Source organism: Hemiscyllium ocellatum, chromosome 22, assembly GCF_020745735.1.
Source record: "Hemiscyllium ocellatum isolate sHemOce1 chromosome 22, sHemOce1.pat.X.cur, whole genome shotgun sequence".
Lineage (NCBI taxonomy): Eukaryota > Metazoa > Chordata > Chondrichthyes > Orectolobiformes > Hemiscylliidae > Hemiscyllium > Hemiscyllium ocellatum.
Genome location: NC_083422.1, coordinates 35033017 through 35051447, shown reverse-complemented (window position 1 = coordinate 35051447; position 18431 = coordinate 35033017). Strand labels below are relative to the sequence as shown.

The following is an 18431-nucleotide window of genomic DNA, read 5'->3' as shown; positions in this document are numbered from 1 at the left end:
TGGCCTCCATATCTAAGACTATATTGAATCCAAGACCAAAGCATAACTACAGCTCAGATGTATCAAAAACTTCTCAAGAGTTTAACCCTTCGGGTTTGCCCCTTCAATAATATGTCCTTCCTGAAGTTCTTTGTTATTTTACTGTAATTTGCATAAATTAGACTCCTGTAACATTTGTATGTTCTTTCAATACTGGAATTATTCAATGTATGTTACTGCTATTAATGAACAGTAAATCGCATGACTAGATAAATTTATATTAAGATTTAATTTGGTTATTTGTGTGCTTAGTGAGATTGCTTTCCTTGCATAGAACATAGAACAATACAGCGCAGAACAGGCCCTTTGGCCTTTGATGTTGCGTCAACCTGTGAACTAAGCTAAGCCCATCCCCCTACACTATCCCATCGTCATCCATGTGCTTATCCAAGGATTGTTTAAATTTCCCTAATGTGGCTGAGTTAACTACATTGGCAGGCAAGGCGTTCCACGCCCTTGCCACTCTGAGTAAAGAACCTGCCTCTGACATCTGTCTTAAATCTATCACCCCTCCATTTGTAGCTATGCCCCCTCGTACAAGCTGATTTCGTCATCATCCTAGGAAAAAGATTTTCATTGTCTACCCTTTCTAATCCTCTGATCATCTTGTATGTCTCTATCAAATCCCCTCTTAGCCTTCTACTTTTCAATGAGAACAGATCCAAGTCTGTCAGGCTTTCCTCATAAGACCTTCCTTCCCTCCAGACCAGGCAATGTCCTGGTAAATTTCCTGTGCACCTTTTCCAATGCTTCCACATCCTTCCTGTAATGGGGCGACCAGAACTGTATGCACTAGCATTTTGTATAGTTGCAGTATGGCATTACGGCTCTGGAACTCGATCTCTCTACCAATAAAACCTCCCACACCGTATGCCTTCTTAACAGCATTATCAACCTGGGTGACAACTTTCAGGGATCTATGCACGTGGACTGCAAGATCCCTCTGTACATCCACACTACCAAGAATCTTTCCATTGATCCAGTATTCTGCTGAACTGTTATTCATCCCAAAGTGAATCACCTCACATTTATCTGCATTGGATTCAATTTGCCATGCCTCAGCCCAATTCTGCAGTTTATCCAAGTCCCCCTGTAACCTGCAATGTTCTTCAACACTGTCCACAGTTTGCACTGTCTGCTGTCGAGAGCTTTTCCTGACTGTGAGATACAGATTGGCACAAAGTGGATTGTATGGAGTCCTGTGATTCTGCAGCAAATGAACACTAACATCGAAAAATACTCACCATAAATTATGATCAGTCCCAGTCCCCACCATATAGACTGGCTGATTCCATACTGAAAGGATTCCTGAAGAAGGGCTCATGCTAGAAACGTCGATTCTCCTGCTCCTTGGATGCTGCCTGACCTGCTGCGCTTTTCCAGGAACAATTTTCAGCTCTGTTTCCATACTGACTCAAGTTTCCCATAAAACACTTTGGATTTTTTTTATGAATTAATTTACATCAATGTTTTTATTTGCTCAACCTGTTAAATGTAATGAGAATCTTGTGAATATTGTTGAAATATACCATTTCACATTTGCAAACAAATGTTGGTACTTTAGTACATCCTGTTTCATTTTAAAGGAGATTATAAATGCAAAGCAATTTGGATCCTTAACAAGGTGCAAACCATTTACAGGCCATGTTTCTTAGTGAGAGCTGTAACCTGACTCCTTTAGAGGACATTTAAATAGAATAGTGATCGTATCTGAATGAGATGGGATCTCACACTGAAAACTTTGGACAGAATGTTGTAGGGGGCCTGAATGATGTGGGCTATGGTGAGAAATGTGGCAGAATTGCATGAGCAGTCCTGTGAGACATATTTCAATGTTAGAAATTCTACATCTTTAAACCAAGTTCCCGCTGTTAAGATGAGATTCTTATTCAACAGCAGCAAGTTAGGGGTTATTGCTTGTTAGTAACCTTATTAAAGGTACAGTTTACCTCCTGAATATATAGCTTCTTAACATACCAGCCACTGTGAGCAAACTAGACATCAAGAATTCTTGATATGAAGATCAGAGCAGGCGACTTCACCTCAACGCTGAATGTGAACAGCCTCCGTGTTGGTCATCACACAACAGTGTCTTAGCACGATCCACTGGGAACCAGCTATGCTTGCCCTTTGTCCCCAACCTTGGCATCTTCATGGCACCTCTCTGATCCACACTTGCAGGGCACTTAGAAAGTATTAACTTGCATTGCAGGATGCACTGGAAACTAGAATCTCGCTCAAAGAAAGGTCTCTGAGCTGCTCACTGACTTGCTTCATAATGCTCATTCATTTCATACCATCCTTTCCTTGTATTGCAATGCCCATTAACCCAGTCATACAACCAAGTAGCTTGCCTTGCTGGTCAACAGTCCTCAGACAAGGGGGCACATATCTTCCTGTATGGAAGTGTACTACATTAGTCTCAAAACCATCTCAAATGTGCCAGTAGCTTACAGACTACAAATGCATTTGCAGTAAGCAGACAGCCATGTCTCTCAGTCTTCAAGAAGTAGTCTTCACCAAGGTCCCTGGAGGTATCCATTTATCACTGGGTCTTGGTACAGTGTAAGGGCAGTTGGGCATGGTCAGGCATCCAGTTAGGTTGTTTGCAGTCTGGGGTGTGTCTTTGCTGTCTGGGAATAGGTCACAGTCCGTTGTGTGGCCTATAATGCCATTTCAGGAAGTAGAGCTAACGCAGTCATTGCACCTCACAGTTACCTAATCTGCTGCCATTCAACAATAATCTGTCTTTTTGTTTTTGGTATCATACTGAATAATGTCACATTTAGCCACATTATACTTCATCTTCCATGTCCTATGATTGTCATGTGGATCAAGAGTAATGGGAAGAGAGCGGGAGAATAAGGTTGAAAAACGTATCCATCATTGAATGGTAGAGCAGACTCGATGGGCCAAATAACCTAATTTCTGCTCCTATGTTTTATGGTCTTTGACCACTCTCTCAACTTTTCCAAATCACACTTTGTTTCCTGCAATGGCTCACAGTTCACTTTCCCACCCAGCTTTGTCTCATCTATCATTTGCATGGAACGTGGAGTAGCACATGTTTAGTTTGCGGGATTTAGAAATCTTGGTGTCTTTGCAGGAGTAGTCTAGTCTTCTCCTGCAAAGGCCAAAATTCTCTCTGCACAGTGGGTGAGGAGCCTAAGGCCGGGCCATCTTTCATTTGTCCTGGCACTTTCTACCCTGTTTTCTCTTGCAATGTGAGAAGGGGGGGATTGAATGAGGTGTATATAACGATCACAACTGTTAGAGCTGGTGTGTCTGATTTAAATTGTGATGAGGAAAGGGCACGTCAAATGTTCCCCAATTCCAGGTGGCACCTCTCTGATCCACACTTGCAGGGCACTTAGGAAGTATCAACTTGCATTGCAGGGTGCACTGGAATCTAGCATCTGGCTCAAAGAAAGGTCATGGGTGTTTAGTTGTGCAAGGTTCCAATGGGGGGAACAAAAAGTAAGAGTGGATATTGCAAGCAATAGTGAGAGTCAGACCATGAGCCTTTAACAGTAGTAGAGATTATGATTGTGTGGTAATGCAGTTCTTCCGTGGCAGAATGGTGTTAGCCATCTTGTGATACTGGCCATTTCTTGAGACTGAAGAGACTGCACTGACCTCCGAGTGGCTTCCACTGAGCAGGCTGTTTGGATCTAGTGGCCTGGCCTCTACTGCTGGACCTCTGGGATCTCAGTCCTCCTTTGGACTGTCCCATCCACTGAGATCTTCAGAATCACTGCACCATTTTCCCCTTCTTAGACATGTTTGGAAAGACTGTCTGATGAGTAGAATAGCTTTAGAAAGGGGTTGGGATCAGACAACAAGGGTGCCATATGCATGGCTTAGGTAGTTAATGAGGATGTTGCCAGGGTTGGAGGATTTGAGCTATAGGGAGAGGTTGAGTAGGCTAAGGGCTGCTTTCCTTGGAGCACCAGAGGCTGAGGGGTGACCTTGTAGAGGTTTATAAAATCATGAGGGGCATGGAGGGGATAAATAGACAAAGTCATTTCCCTGGGGTCAGGGAGTCCAGAGCAAGAGGGCATAGGTTTATGGTGAGAGGGGAAAGATATAAAAGAGGACATGTGGGGCAACTTTTTCACGCTGAGGGTGGTATGTGTATGGAATGAGCTGCCAAAAGAAGTGGGTGGAGGGTGGTACAATTGCAGCATCTAAAAACCATCTGGATGGGTATATGAATAAGAAGGGTTTGGAGAGATATGAGCTGGGTGCTGGCAGTGGGACTAGATTGGGTTGGAATATCTGGTTGGCATGGATAAGTTGGACCGAAGGGTCTGTTTCTGCGCTGTACATCTCTGATTCTATGACTGTATACAGCAAGCTATGTCGCCATGCTTCTGAGAGAAATTCTGCATGAAACGTGTCAAAACTGACACTTTGACAAAAAATATACGATTCAGCCCATTGTTCATACCTGAATATGGTTAGTACTCTTTGTGTATAATTGACTATAATGGTAATGAAAAACGGGTTGTATCCTTGCCTGATCCTGCATGAAACGTACAAAGTTTTATAATGAGAGCAATATGTCGTTTCACACTTTTGCATAACCAACAACATACTAATTAGACCATGCCAATGCATAACATCTGCTAGGGTCATTTATTTATTCCTGCCCATTGTCGTAGCCTCAGAAGCAGTTTGCTTGTCTTGGAAACTATGAAAGTTGTCTGGCTCAGCCACTGGTGAGGCTGCAAATGTTGCCTTGAAGGTGGAATACTTAGAGCACAAGAGGTTTGATAGCAAATTTCAAATTGTGTAACTTAAGAAAAATGAGATGTATTGGTCCAAATTTCTGACTGTTAGTCACTGATTTTGTATCAAGTGGAATCATTTCTAGAAGGTAAATCTTCAATGTCATTAATAGTTTTGTTCGAGAATATCTTTTAGTGAATGCTAATGATTGTGTGTTTGTTACTTTCCAGTGTTCCAGTGCCTTCTGAATGTGAACAGCCAGTTCCTTCTCTTCCTCTACCTTTACCTCTTCCTCTGCAATCTGATGATGCAGATAAACCAACCACTGACACAACAGGACTACAAAAACACCTTTTGAGGTATGCTGCAGATACAATAGCAGTGGGGACTGGATGAGACCTTCAAGTGGTATTCGTTTGCCTCGTAGGGACCTCCAACAGGAAATGTCCTGATGCTATCAACATTCTACCGCGTTTTTCCCCCCCCCCCCCCCCCCCCCAACACCTCCAATAGTTAAATGAGAGTTTGGGGCAGGCAAGTAGGAAAGAGGTGGTAGTTGCAGGCAGTTCACGTGTCATATTTTATGAATTTCATCCATGCCAGGAACAGCTTTAATTAACTCAGTCTAAAAGAAAGTATCGGTATTGGCCAAATAACCCAATTTTAAACTGAGAGGTCTTTGCAGAGTGGTTGACCGTTCGGTGTCATGGTCAAGTGCATCCATGAAGCCATATATGGAATGCTCTGCCCCAGAAGGCAGTGGAGGCCAAGTCTCTGGATACTTTCAAGAAAGAGATGAAAAGGGCTCTTAAAGATACTGGAATCAAGGGTTATGGGGATAAGGCAGGAACAAGATAATGATTGTGGATGATCAGCCATGATCGTAATGAATAATGGTGCTGGTTCGAAGGGTTGAATGGCCTACTTCTGCACCTATTGTCTATTTCCAATATACCATATGTTCTATGTTTGGGGGTAAGTTAGTTTTGCAAAATTATCAAGAACAGCAAGCATCTCAGGGCATGTTGCTATTGAGAACTGGGAGATCTGTGCTAATTTTTTAAATATTCTAAGTGAGACTTATGAGACCAGAATTAACCAATGCCAATCTCCATTGAAAGTCAATCCAAATTGTTGATGGTTTTACTCACATGGTCAACATGTATACTAACTGACCCAGAGACTCTGGACGTGATCCTAACACATTACTTGGGTCATACCCAGAGCCTTTTAGTCCCACATTGTTTACAAATAGTGACTGTGCGCCAAAATACTTCACACATAATCCCTGAAAACATTTTTATGTTTGCATTTTTTTGAAAGGATAATATTCAATACAAAGTTACTTCTTGACTTTGCTTCACCCCTGCTGGTTAGCTTAGTTGGCTGGACAGCTTATGTGGAGTATAAAGTGATGCCTGCACCTGAAGTTTCCATGAAGAACACTCTAGTCAGTCTCTCTCCTTAGCTGATGGTAGGGTAACCCTCTGGTTAAACCATCATAAGTTATCTCTCTCTTTTGATGATGTTGCCATAACTTGCCAGACCACAGGGTTGCTCTCTCTCTTTAGAGAGAGACGACTGGTGGTATTTAGCCTGATGGGGGATGGGGGAAGTTGACGATGAGAGTCCTTCGTGATATTGTCCGCCAGTGCAGAAATTCAACCCATGCTGGTTGGCATGAGAAAGCAGGCTTATGGTCTGGTATGGCTCTGTCAATTTATTGACTTTATTTAAGAAAGACATCCATTTAAGGGTTGCACTTTACAATTGTTTTTTTCTGGCATTCAAATATTTACTTTAAATTAGAGCAAAATGAGAACCGAAGTCAACTGCTTTAAAAGAGTGATAGATGGGTGGAGCTATCTCAGTGTGCATTGGAGTTACTGAGGGAAAGAATCAACATTATTACTCACTTCTGCACCATGGAAATTGTTTGAAATGTGAAAATATACCCCAATAAATGGACCTAATACGATGTAATTTTATCTTCTTGATGTGATTAGACTGTCAGTACATACATTGCAATTTTTCCTGCGTAGATCAATAACTATTGACAATAAAAACTACACTGTTGTCTTTCATTTGTTCAAAACCAAGAGAGAACATGTTTTGAGAGTTTGTCATGTTTTGCATTTTTCCAGTGTTTCTTTGTCAAGTGATTTTGAAGAACCAATCGTTCCTGTTTTTTCATCTGTACCACCTCCTCTTTCACCTGAAGGGAGTAACAATCTACAGGTTGATGTGACAGACTTCCAGGAACTTGTGAGGTATGTGGTGTAAAAATCTGAGTTTAAAATTTACTATGTGAGACCCTTTGTTTTCCATTTTAGAAATATTTTAACCAGTAAACTGAAGTTGAGAATTGAGTTGCAATTTTCCGACTCCAGTGCTTGGTGTCACTGAGAGGTGTGTTTGAGTTTCATGGTGAGATGAGGAGACCTTTTGTTCTTTCTTGAGTTGGAAGCGCACCCTAGTGGATAAGTTCTGTCACTGCAAGAACTTGTCCAGATGTGAAGTGGCGTGCCTGGCTCTGGCTGTTTCAGCTCCTTGTGTTAACATATGCAGACTATGGACTTGAATTTTCTTGGTATCTTAAGCAATTATACGCAGCTATTGACTTAAAGAAAATCAAAAAAATTGCTACTTAAGGGGCTACACCACTTGGTTAATGTGCTGGATGCTATTTTTCTCAAAATCTTTGTGGCATTTAGGGAGGCAAATCATGAGTGCTCATTTGCAGGGACTACCATATCCCTGGTGGTACAACCAGGGAGTTTCTGCTCAAATGTCATTGTGCTATTCTGGAAACATTTAGGTCTGTATGAAATAGACACTGCTGCTCCCCATTCACAATTTAACTGCAGTTAAGAATTTAGAGCTTTAAAGAGTTCCAAATTGTGTCTTCTGATCCCTAACTTCACAAACATTTTTCCAACTTGCTTTTATCACCGTCTTTCTCAATTAGATTTGCATTTGACCCCTTCCTTACCACACTTCAATCTTACTCGACCTCTATATATTTGAGCTCCCAATTAGCTCCTCTGCCCTCCAACCATTGCCAGTTCTCCATTACACTTTGAGCAATTCAGACAAAGTTTTGGCTTTCATCATGGGATTTGGAATAAGAAGCAGTAGCACATGGAGGTGAGAAGGTTAGGTCAGTGTGCAAAAAGGCTCTAACCCATCAAATACTCCCATCCTCCACATGGCTGGAGGCACTGCAGCTCCTTTGAGGAGTTCAAGGCCATCAGCGCATAACCGGGAAACCATCTTCATGAACCATCTTCTTACACCAGGGTCACTGCCAGAATGCCTGCCTGTCATGGTGGTGGTGACTAACACCCCAAAATTCTTAGCATTGAATCCTTTCAAAGTGCAAATCACCCAGAAGCCAAAATGAGGGGGCATGTATACAGAATCTCCTCTGGTTATTCCTACGTAAGCTTATTTGCTTGGTGGGTGGCATGGGGAGGGGGAGGGGGGCTAGGCCTGGCTGCCTCACAGCACTAGGGAACCAGGTTCTATTCCACCCTTGGGCAACTGTCTGCATGTGGAGTTTGCACACTCTTCCCATGTCTGCATGGGTTTCCTTTTCAAGTGCTCTGGTTTCCTCCCACAGTCCAAAGATGTGCAGGTTAGGTGGATTGGCCATGCTAAATTGCGCATAATATCTCGGGATATACTGACTAGGTGGATAAGCAGGAAAGTGCAGGGTTACATGGATAGGGTTGTGGGTTGGATCTGCGTGGGATGCTCTTTGGAGAATTAGTGTGGACTCAATTGGCCAAACAACCTGCTTCTACACTGTAGGAATTCTATAATTCTGTGATTCTATAATTTGGAACCAACTCGACCCTTTTGTGGCAAACTGTAGTTTTTTTATTAGATAAGCAATAGTTCTGCAAATTGTAGACAATTGTCTGGCCAGCCTAAGTAGTTAATCGAACATGTAGAGTTCTCCTGCTTTTGGGGATTAGTTTTCTTCTCTCTTGGAAATAGTAATCCAGCAGCCCAACATCACTAAAATACAACAAAGCATGGCAATGCTAAAGATCTGAAACAAAAACAGAAATTGTTGGCAAAACTCAGCAAGTGTGGCAACATCTGTGGAGAGAAACCAGAGTTAACATTTTGGGTCCAGTGACTCTCCTTCAGATTCTGTGGATGTGACACAAGTTCATGTCGTAATTGGTAAATGAACAGATTCTATTGGTTAAGGCTTCCTCTAACTACCGGTAGTGAGCTCTGGTATGCAGCTGACAATTAAGTGTGCGCACATTCAGAAATTAAGCTCCAGATCACTACTGACACCTTCCTAGAAGCATATGAGAAAGTGGACAGCTGACTAAACACCTACAAAACTAAGGTCCTCTTTCAACCATTCTTGTAGCCACTTTCCTCCACTGTTTAAGATCAACTGTAAGACTGTGAAAAAAGTGTTCACTTTCCATTCTGTAGCAAACTGTTTTGTCAATCCTTTCAAATGATATTCACCTCGTATGTCATGATTTGGAGATGCCAGTGTTGGACTGGGGTGCACAAAGTTAAAAATCACAACACCAGGTTATAGTCCAACAGGTTTAATTGGAAGCACACTAGTTTTCGGCGTGACGCTCCTTCATCACCTGATGAAGGAGCGGTGCTCCAAAAGCTAGTACTTCCAATTAAACCTGTTGGACTATAACCTGGTGTTATGAGGTGTACAAAGTAAAAAATCATATGTACAGAGTCTGGAGATTTCACCTCCGAACCCATCAAACCCAAATGGAAGAAATAATCCTCAATCCCGAAGGACTGTCTAAGAGAAGAATGCAGCATATGTGGACAGGCAGGCATCACTTGCACTATCTTCTGAATTTCTGGATTTAACAGTGTGTCGGTAGATAACAGATTGTGCTGCTTGATTTGTCCAGTAGTAATAGTGAATGCTGACAACCATGCTGCTATTCATCCAGTAAGGTTCAGGCTACTATATATCTGTACATTGCCAGACACGCCTCTGATTAAAACAAAACCCTATTATCGGAGTTTGGTCACCAAAGACTGTGCAGCTTGAAATAGAGCAGTGGAATTCTTGTATACTGGTAAAGGTATGGCCATGCAAGTGAGGAGGAGCTATTCAATTAGTACCACTTATCCTCTCTTTTCTGATAGCCTTGCAAGATCCATTGATAGTTTAGGTCTCCACAATATTCAAATGGAGGATATTAGAACTCATCCCAGTCTGACAATAGAGGTAACAGAAAGTTGGAGGGCTAGAGCTTGGTGTTGCAGCATAACTATGGAAACTGATACCATATCTAAACATGACTTTGAAGGCAATTGCATAGATTATGAAGAAAAGAAACACTCTAAAGGGAACTGTTAAGAAATCAAACAACCCATTTTTGTAGGTGTTCTGACTGTGGTTAGATCAGTGAGTGGCATTGAAGGGACAGCAATTTTTGAAGAACCAAGGAGGAAGAGTACTTGAGGTGAATGGTTACAGAGAGGGCAAGGAGTGATAATGTACAATGGTTTTTGTTCGAGAGAGAAATAATTTTGTTTAGACTTTTTTTTTTCAGTGCATTTACCTTGGGAGAGGTGAAATCCTAATTGGACATGAGATAGTGAAATGTGAGGTCCAATTGTTGAAATGCAGACAACAGTACCGTGATGGCAACAATGCATCTGAGAAAATTAACTTTAGCAATTCGATACTGATTTAGAAATTAACAGAAGGAAGTTGAAATTGTAGTGGGGTATTCAACATCAAATCACATCACAAGACTGAATTTTACATTTGAAATTTGGGTCAAGCATAGAAATGATGAAAGCCTTGCATCAACCAGGGCCTTCTGGAAGCAGACCATTGGTCAAGGTACATTTGGACAGGTAAAGGTGGTCTCCTCCAATATGCACCTGCGGGAGTGTCACTTATGGTCATTGTTTACTGTACTTTGCACAACTTTGTCCTTTAGAGAGGGGAAGCCTAGTCAGAGGAGGAACTAATGGAGACAGCCCAGGATCCCTGATAACAAGTCACTGAAGAGGAAATTGAGCTGCAACAGTTCACTGCAATCTGGTCCATGGAACAGTCTGATACCCTGAAAATAAGAAATGCTCTGATAATCAGAAGATTATAAGAACAGTGTCTCCAGTTTGATGACAGTTTCATGGTCCTTGATGCCTTCTCCAGTTAGCTCCCAGCCATGAACATCAGGACCACGTAAGGGCTACAATCACCAAATAACAACAAACAGCTGAAATACAAATGCTCATATATTATGACGTGGAGACAGAAAACCATATCAAACCAGCTTCCCTATCGATATATTCACAACAGAGTAAAATCTAAATACTCAATGACTGTCAAAATTGACCCCAGTGCTTCCAAACTGGACTTTGAAAATTACCAGTACGAGATCTTTTGAATAACTGAAATCAGACTCCAGGTTTACAGCGTGAACAAAAAAATAATTATTAATGTTTTAATCAATACAGTAGCTTGAGCAGATCAAAGTTAAATTACAAGGTAATCTGATTAATACCGAAGTTTTGAACCCATTCCTCTTTAATTCTGGCTCTAACTGATACAAAGACAGACAGACAAACCAACACAGTTGAGGGGTAAATCAAAAGGGAAAACTGAATGAGATGTAAGTGGCCAGTTCAGTTAAACAGGCCCTGGTACCCTGGGAAAGGGCCCTCAATGGCAGCTGCAGCTGCTCATCTGCTTCTCAAGCTTCCATTTGACCCTTCCTGGTTTGAGAGAAACTCAGCTCCTTAGCTCCCTATTGCCCTGAACCTGGTGACAGATCTCCTAGGTCAGCACATATACCCAATATTTGATCAGTGAGGTGCTTGATTTGGGCCTTCATTTGGCCTGTCTTTCAATGGAGGAAGCTATTTGATCAGAAGAATGGGTGGTCACTGTGCCCATAGTCTGCAAGGACTCCCCAACCCATTGGATTCTCTCCCACATCACCATCTTACTTGCATTATATGTCTAACACCATCTGCCTGATGGATAATTCCAGAGGTTCATCATCAGATATGGACTCTACATCCAGGTTGACTCCAGAAAATGTATGAGTGCCAGATACCTGCACTATCTTGGTCTCTTACAGCTGCTCTTGCAACTGTGATGTGCATTACCAGTGCTTCCATTGTTTTACAGTCAAGTCATGTGTACTCACTGCATTGATTGTATCTGAGCTAGTACTAGATGTGGAGCTAAGATGCGGCACTGCATCTTCTGAAGCTGCCTGTTTCCCCTCAAAGGTAACAGCTTGTCTTTTAGGGCTAGATTGTGCAGTGCAAGAAACTAAAAAGGAGAATTGGAAGCATCATTATCCTTTTAAAGATTAGTTTGCAGCAACACACTTCCTCAAAACAACCACTGAAACCATTCGGAGATGTGAACCAATGTTTAAACTGAGGCAGTTTCCTTTCTGAAGTCAACAAAGCTCCAAAGTCATAATACTACCTTTTATTTCAGCTTGCCCTGTTTATACTCCCACACCCTCCTCAGCGTTATTTACAGAAATTCCAGATATGAGCCCTTGGAATCTCTCTACCAAAGGAACTTTGTCCAACCTCACCTTAGACTATAGGTTGCCTCCATTTGTTGACAGCAAACTCCAGGACCGCCGCCTTGGCAGAATGACCAAGTTTCATCCACTATATCTCTCTTCTGTAAATAAAGAAGAACATTGTAATATGTTCTTAACTCATTCATGCCTTCAAATATGTTGCCACTCTCTACTTTGTCACCAGCTCACATTTCTCAGTGTTCTTTGCCAATTAATAGGCTGTGGTCACCATCCCCCACTGGAATGCCAGTGCTCTTTTTACAATAAAAGTCTTTATCATGCTACCTTTAACACTTGAGCAACACTCAATGATTGAACCACTGAAGTGATTATGCATAACAACAGAATAATATCTATGCATGTGTAAATACAGCATGTGACACCAGCTTGCTGCTATGGGATCCTTAATCATGTCCTAAATACAGTTTCATAGCTTTAAAAATTCATCGCTTAAAAACTTGTTGGCTGAAACAAGTGCAAGTAAGCTTCTTCATAAGTGTGTAAAACAGCTTACCAGAGAAAAAAGAATAGGTACGTATAAAACTGCAGATCAAATTGGATTTTTAGGTGAAGAGAGAAAGAAAAACTGCAGCTGAAAATGTGTCGCTGGAAAAGCTCAGCAGGTCAGGCAGCATCCAAGGAGCAGGAGAATCAATGTTTCGGGCATGAGCCCTTCTTCAGGAATGAGGAAAGTGTGCCAAGCAGGCTAAGATGAAAGGTAGGGAGGAGGGACTTGGGGGAGAGGCGTTGGAAATGCGATAGGTGCAAGGAGGTTAAGGTGAGGGTGATAGGCCGGGTTGGGGGTGGGGGCGGAGAGGTCAGGAAGAAGATTGCAGGTTAGGAAGGTGGTGCTGAGTTCGAGAGTTGGGACAGAGACAAGGTGGGGGGAGGGGAAATGAGGAAACTGGAGAAATCTGAGTTCATCCCTTGTGGCTGAAGGGTTCCTAGGTGGAAGATGAGGCGCTCTTCCTCCAGCCGTTGTGTTGCTATGGTCTGGTAATGGTGGAGTCCAAGGACCTGCATGTCCTTGGTGGAGTGGGAGGGGGAGTTGAAGTGTTGAGCCACAGGAAGGTTGGGTTGGTTGGTCCGGGTGTCCCAGAGGTGTTCTCTGAAACGTTCCATAAGTAGGCAGCCTGTCTCCCCAATATAGAGGAGGCCACATCGGGTGCAGCGGATGCAGTAAATGATGTGTGTGGAGGTGCAGATGAATTTGTGGCGGATATGGAAGGATCCCTTGGGGCCTTGGAGGGAAGTAAGGGGGGGAGGTGTGGGCGCAAGTTTTGCATTTCTTGCGGTTGCGGGGGAAGGTGCTGGGAGTGGAGGTTGGGTTGGTGGGGGGGGGTGTGGACCTGACGAGGGAGTCACGGGGGGGAGTAGTCTTTCCGGAATGCTGATAGGGGTGGGGAGGGAAATATATCCCTGGTGGTGGGGTCTGTTTGGAGGTGGCGGAAATGACGACGGATGATACGATGTATCTGGAGGTTGGTGGGGTGGTAGGTGAGGACCAGTGGGGTTCTGTCCTGGTGGCGATTGGAGGGGCGGGGCTCAAGGGTGGAGGAGCGGGAAGTGGAGGAGATGCGGTGGAGAACATCGTCGACCACGTCTGGGGGAAATTGCGGTCTTTGAAGAAGGAGGCCATCTGGGCTGTGCGGTGTTGGAACTGGTCCTCCTGGGAGCAGATGCGGCAGAGACAAAGGAATTGGGAATATGGGATGGCGTTTTTACAGGGGGCAGGGTGGGAGGAGGTGTAGTCTAGATAGCTGTGGGAGTTGGTCGGTTTATAGTAAATGTCCGTGTTGATTCGGTCGCCTGAGATAGAAATGGAAAGGTCTAGGAAGGGGAGGGAGGAGTCTGAGACGGTCCAGGTAAATTTGAGGTCGAGGTGGAAGGTGTTAGTAAAGTGGATGAACTGTTCAACCTCCTCGTGGGAGCACGAGGCAGCGCCGATGGTCATCGATATACAGCCATCGGGGTGTTGCCAGTGTTGCTGTGGAAGATGGACTGTTCCACATATCCTACGAAGAGGCAGGCATAGCTGGAGCTCATGCAGGTGCCCATGGCTACTCCTTTGGTTTGGAGGAAGTGGGAGGATTGGAAAGAGAAGTTGTTCAGAGTGAGGACCAGTTCAGTCAGTTGAAGGAGGGTGTCAGCGGAAGGGTACTGGTTGGTACGGCAGGAAAGGAAGAAGCGGAGGGCTTTGAGCCCTTCCTGATGGGGTATAGTGGTGTACAGGGACTGGATGTCCATTGTGAAGATAAGACGTTGGGGACCGGGGAAACAAAAATCATGGTGGAGGGCGTGGGTGGTGTTCCGAGCGTCGGTGGAGAGTTCTTGGTCTCGACCGTGTCGAGGTATGCAGAGATGAATTTGGTGTGGCAGGAGCAGCTGAGACAGTGGGTTGGCCGGGGCAGTCAGGTTTGTGGATTTTTGGCAGGAGGTAGAAACGGGCAGTGCGGGGTTGTGGAACTGAGGGTGGGGGCGGTGAATGGGAGATCCCCTGAGGTGATGAGGTTATGGATGGTCTGGGAGGAGATGGTTTGGTGGTGGGAGGTGGGGTCATGGTCAAGGGAGCAGTAGGAGGAGGTGTCTGTGAGTTGGCATTTAGCTGCAGTGGTGTAAAGATCGGTGCGCCAAACTACTACCACGTCTCCCTTGTCTGCCGGTTTGGTAGTGAGGTTGGGGTTGGAATGGAGGGAGTGGAGGGCTGCATGTTCCGAGGGTGAGAGGTTGGAGTGGGTGAGGGGGTGGAGAGGTCGAGGCAGTTAATATCGCGTCAGCAGTTGGCTATGAAGAGATTGAGGGCAGGTAAGAGGCCAGGACGGGGTGTCCAAGTGGATGGGGTGTGTTGGAGGTGGGAGAAAGAGTGGGCGAGGATCCTGATTGAAGAAGTAGGCACGAAGACAGCAGAAGAATTGTTTGATGTCTTGTCGTGTGTTGAACTCATTAATCTGAGAGCGTAGGGGAATAAAGGTGAGGCCTCTGCCGAGGACTGATCTTTCATCCTCAGAGAGGGGGAGGTCTGGAGGGATGGTGAAAATACGGCAGGGCTGGGAGCTAGGACCTGGTGTGGGGGTGGGGTAAGGTGTGGGGGTGGAAATCGGGGCGGGGACGGATATCGGCGTGGGGGCGGGGTTGCAGCCCAGAAATCTAGATTAAGTCATCAAAGGGTTAAAAATGCATGACGGCGAGACATCCTTTGTGCAGTCTCAGACCCCTAAGGAGAGGCAGCAGCAGTCAAACAGCCTGTGTGCACAATAATCTCTTCTCACCTCTGCTTTGAAATGTAATTCAGCAAACTGTGGTATATCATTTGAATTACACTGCTCCTTATAAATGTGATTGTGTTTACAAATGCTTCAGTTCTTATTAAGTATAAACTCCTCCTTCTATATAGAAAAGTCTCAACGATTTTAAAAAAGCCATTACTTACCTGAATGTCAAAAATATTGTTTGACTTTGAATCGAATGGATTTCATTGAGCTTTTGCTTTGGCCCGATTCCATTGATTTTTTTTGTGTGTGTATGTCAGAGCCAGAGAGAGGCTTTTTGCACAAATGTGATCAATGAATACATTTTTTTCAGTGAAAAATCAACAGGATCATCAGTAAAATATCACAAGAGGAACAATAACCATTAATAATTAACTTCCTGGTGTTTGGTCATTTTGATCTATTTTGTTGGCCCATTCTTATCACCAAGAATCCTAATCTATCAAATATATAGGTCTGGTAATATGCCTTTAGTCTATTGTACACACAGTGTGTGTAAAAGATCAACAATAAGGATTTTAATTTCATATACTTGATTCAAAGGTCCACATCATTTTTAACTCATCTTCGTCAAGATCCATAATCTGTTCATAACATTATCTCTACTTTAGCGAACAGCTTTCTTTACTTGCAAATACAAAGTCTGGTCTTTCTAATGATGTTTACTTAACAATTAGTGGATGAGGTGACCAATGTGACTTAAAATGTTTATACTCTTGCCATTGTTTTGTTGTAATGTGGAATATCTCCTGAATACGATTGAGTAGTTATGTGATCGCATTAGCTTTTGCACACAAAATATATGTCTGGTGTCCATGGAAACCAATGTTTTTATTCCTAACTGAATTATGCCAACTGAAGGTTATAAAATATTATTGCTGAATGTATCTTCAGTTCTATGCCAAAACAAAGCAAAAATAGGGAAAATAAAGTAATTGAAAGTCTGGTAGTTATGAGTTAATTGGACAAGAACTCCGTTCCTCTCGGGGCCAATTTTCCGATTCTATGGTCTCAGTGCAGGATGGGAAAATGAAAAATTATGGGTTTGCTGAGCTGAACTCACCAGATTTCCTATGGTTGGCCTCATTTCATTTTGTATTCTGCATCCATCTTGAATCAGGAACTGTACTTTCAGTAGGGAATAGGCATTATGACCTTACACGTAATTTGGAGATGCTGGTGTTGGACTGGGGTGTACAAAGTTAAAAATCACACAACACCAGGTTATAGTCCAACAGGTGTAATTGGAAGCACTAGCTTTCGGAGCGCTGCTTCTTCTTCAGGTGGTTCGACCACTTAGCTCCGAATCCATCTTGACTGTAAATCTGAATAGGACTGACCAAGAGCAAGAACACTTCCATTTTGTGATGCTGCTAAGGAGGTATTTATGCAAGAAGTGCTGATTAGTACTTGTTTAGGATCTCAAGACAATTTCCCAATAGAAACTCTATTCCCTTAGCTTGAGGTAACGGACAGACAGAAAATGTTGTGTCTGACAGTTAAAGAACACATGATAATTAGGTTTAAGTGAGTAAGTTTGCCAGGGTAAAGAAAACAAAAAACAAAGAATGCTGGAAATCATGGTGGGTCAGGCAGCATCCATGGAGAGAGAAACCAGGCTAGCATTTCAAGTCTAGATGACCCTTCTTCATAGCTGCCAGGGTAAAGCTATCTAGCATTTCATTACCCCAAGCGCTAGGACCTACTGTGTATTCCAAGTAGATCTTCCCCTCACCCTGTTAAACCATGACTGAAGCTGAATGCTAAACTCTTTTCAAACTTGCATTTCCTCTCCTCCCACCTTACCTCAGTTCCAATTTGCCAGCTCAGCATCATCCTCATGACCTGTCCTACCTGCCAATCTTCCTTCCCACCTATCCGCTCCACCCTCCTCTCTGACCTATCACCTTCATCCCCACCTCCATCCACATATTGTATTCTTGGCTACCTTCTCCCCAGCCCTACCCCTCTCCCATTTCTCTCTCCATCCCGGAGGCTCCCTGCCTCATTCCTGATGAAGGGCTTTTGCCCGAAATGTCTACTTTCCTGCTCCTCAGATGCTGCCCGACCTGCTGTGCTTTTCCAGCACCATTCTGATCTCGGCTCTGATCTCCAGCATCTGTAGTTCTCACTTTCGCCTATCCTTATAACATAGTCTGCATACAAGTGATGTGATCACACACATACAAGCTGGAATGAAGTTAGACACTTGGATTTCACTCTTTTATCTAGTCTTCAAAACTGCAACTTTTCAATATTATGCTTGCAGAAAGTGCAGATGCATAATGGGAGTGAGAAAACATGAATATAAAGAGGGATTCCTGATTTTAGAACTTGTGAAATTTGGATTAATGATGCTCACTACTTTGGGACCTGAAACACAACCTTAGTTCTGTTGGGTGGGTCAAGAATCTGAGTTGGAGAGAGAGTCTTGTATTCTGAGAAGTCCTGCTTGATTTCTGCCTTCTTTAAATATCCAAAGCACGGTTGAAAAACAGCCGCCTGAGAAGTTGCATTGGTTCGTGATTCTAAGTTACAGATCCGAGTTGACCTGTGTATCCATGTATTCACTGTTGAATTTCAAGGACACAGTTGTGTGCAGTAGATTGAGTGAGTGGTCCCATAGTTGCTTTCAGTAATACCCTGGACTTTGAGCAGTGGGCATAATTTTGTGCCCTTCCTCACTGTGTGTTTGGTGGAAGTACCACCCTGCCGCTTTCATGATTAAGTCCATAGATGTCATTTCCACTTGGGCCTCAACCTGTTGCCACTGGTGTTAACCCAGCACTAGGGGACATGGGGGTGGGTAAAAGGG

The 18431-nt window shown here is 43.5% G+C and overlaps 1 protein-coding gene across 8 annotated transcripts in view; it reads left to right on the top strand.

The window, feature by feature from the left end:
* tacc2 (transforming, acidic coiled-coil containing protein 2) overlaps positions 1 to 18431 on the top strand; it is a 269026-nt gene that overhangs the window by 119950 nt on the left and 130645 nt on the right. For all 8 annotated transcript variants that reach the window (XM_060842045.1, XM_060842046.1, XM_060842047.1 and 5 more), the window contains 2 exons: positions 5001 to 5129; positions 6915 to 7040. In XM_060842045.1, coding sequence (XP_060698028.1) covers positions 5001 to 5129; positions 6915 to 7040 — 255 coding nt within the window. The remainder of the gene's footprint in view (positions 1 to 5000; positions 5130 to 6914; positions 7041 to 18431) is intronic.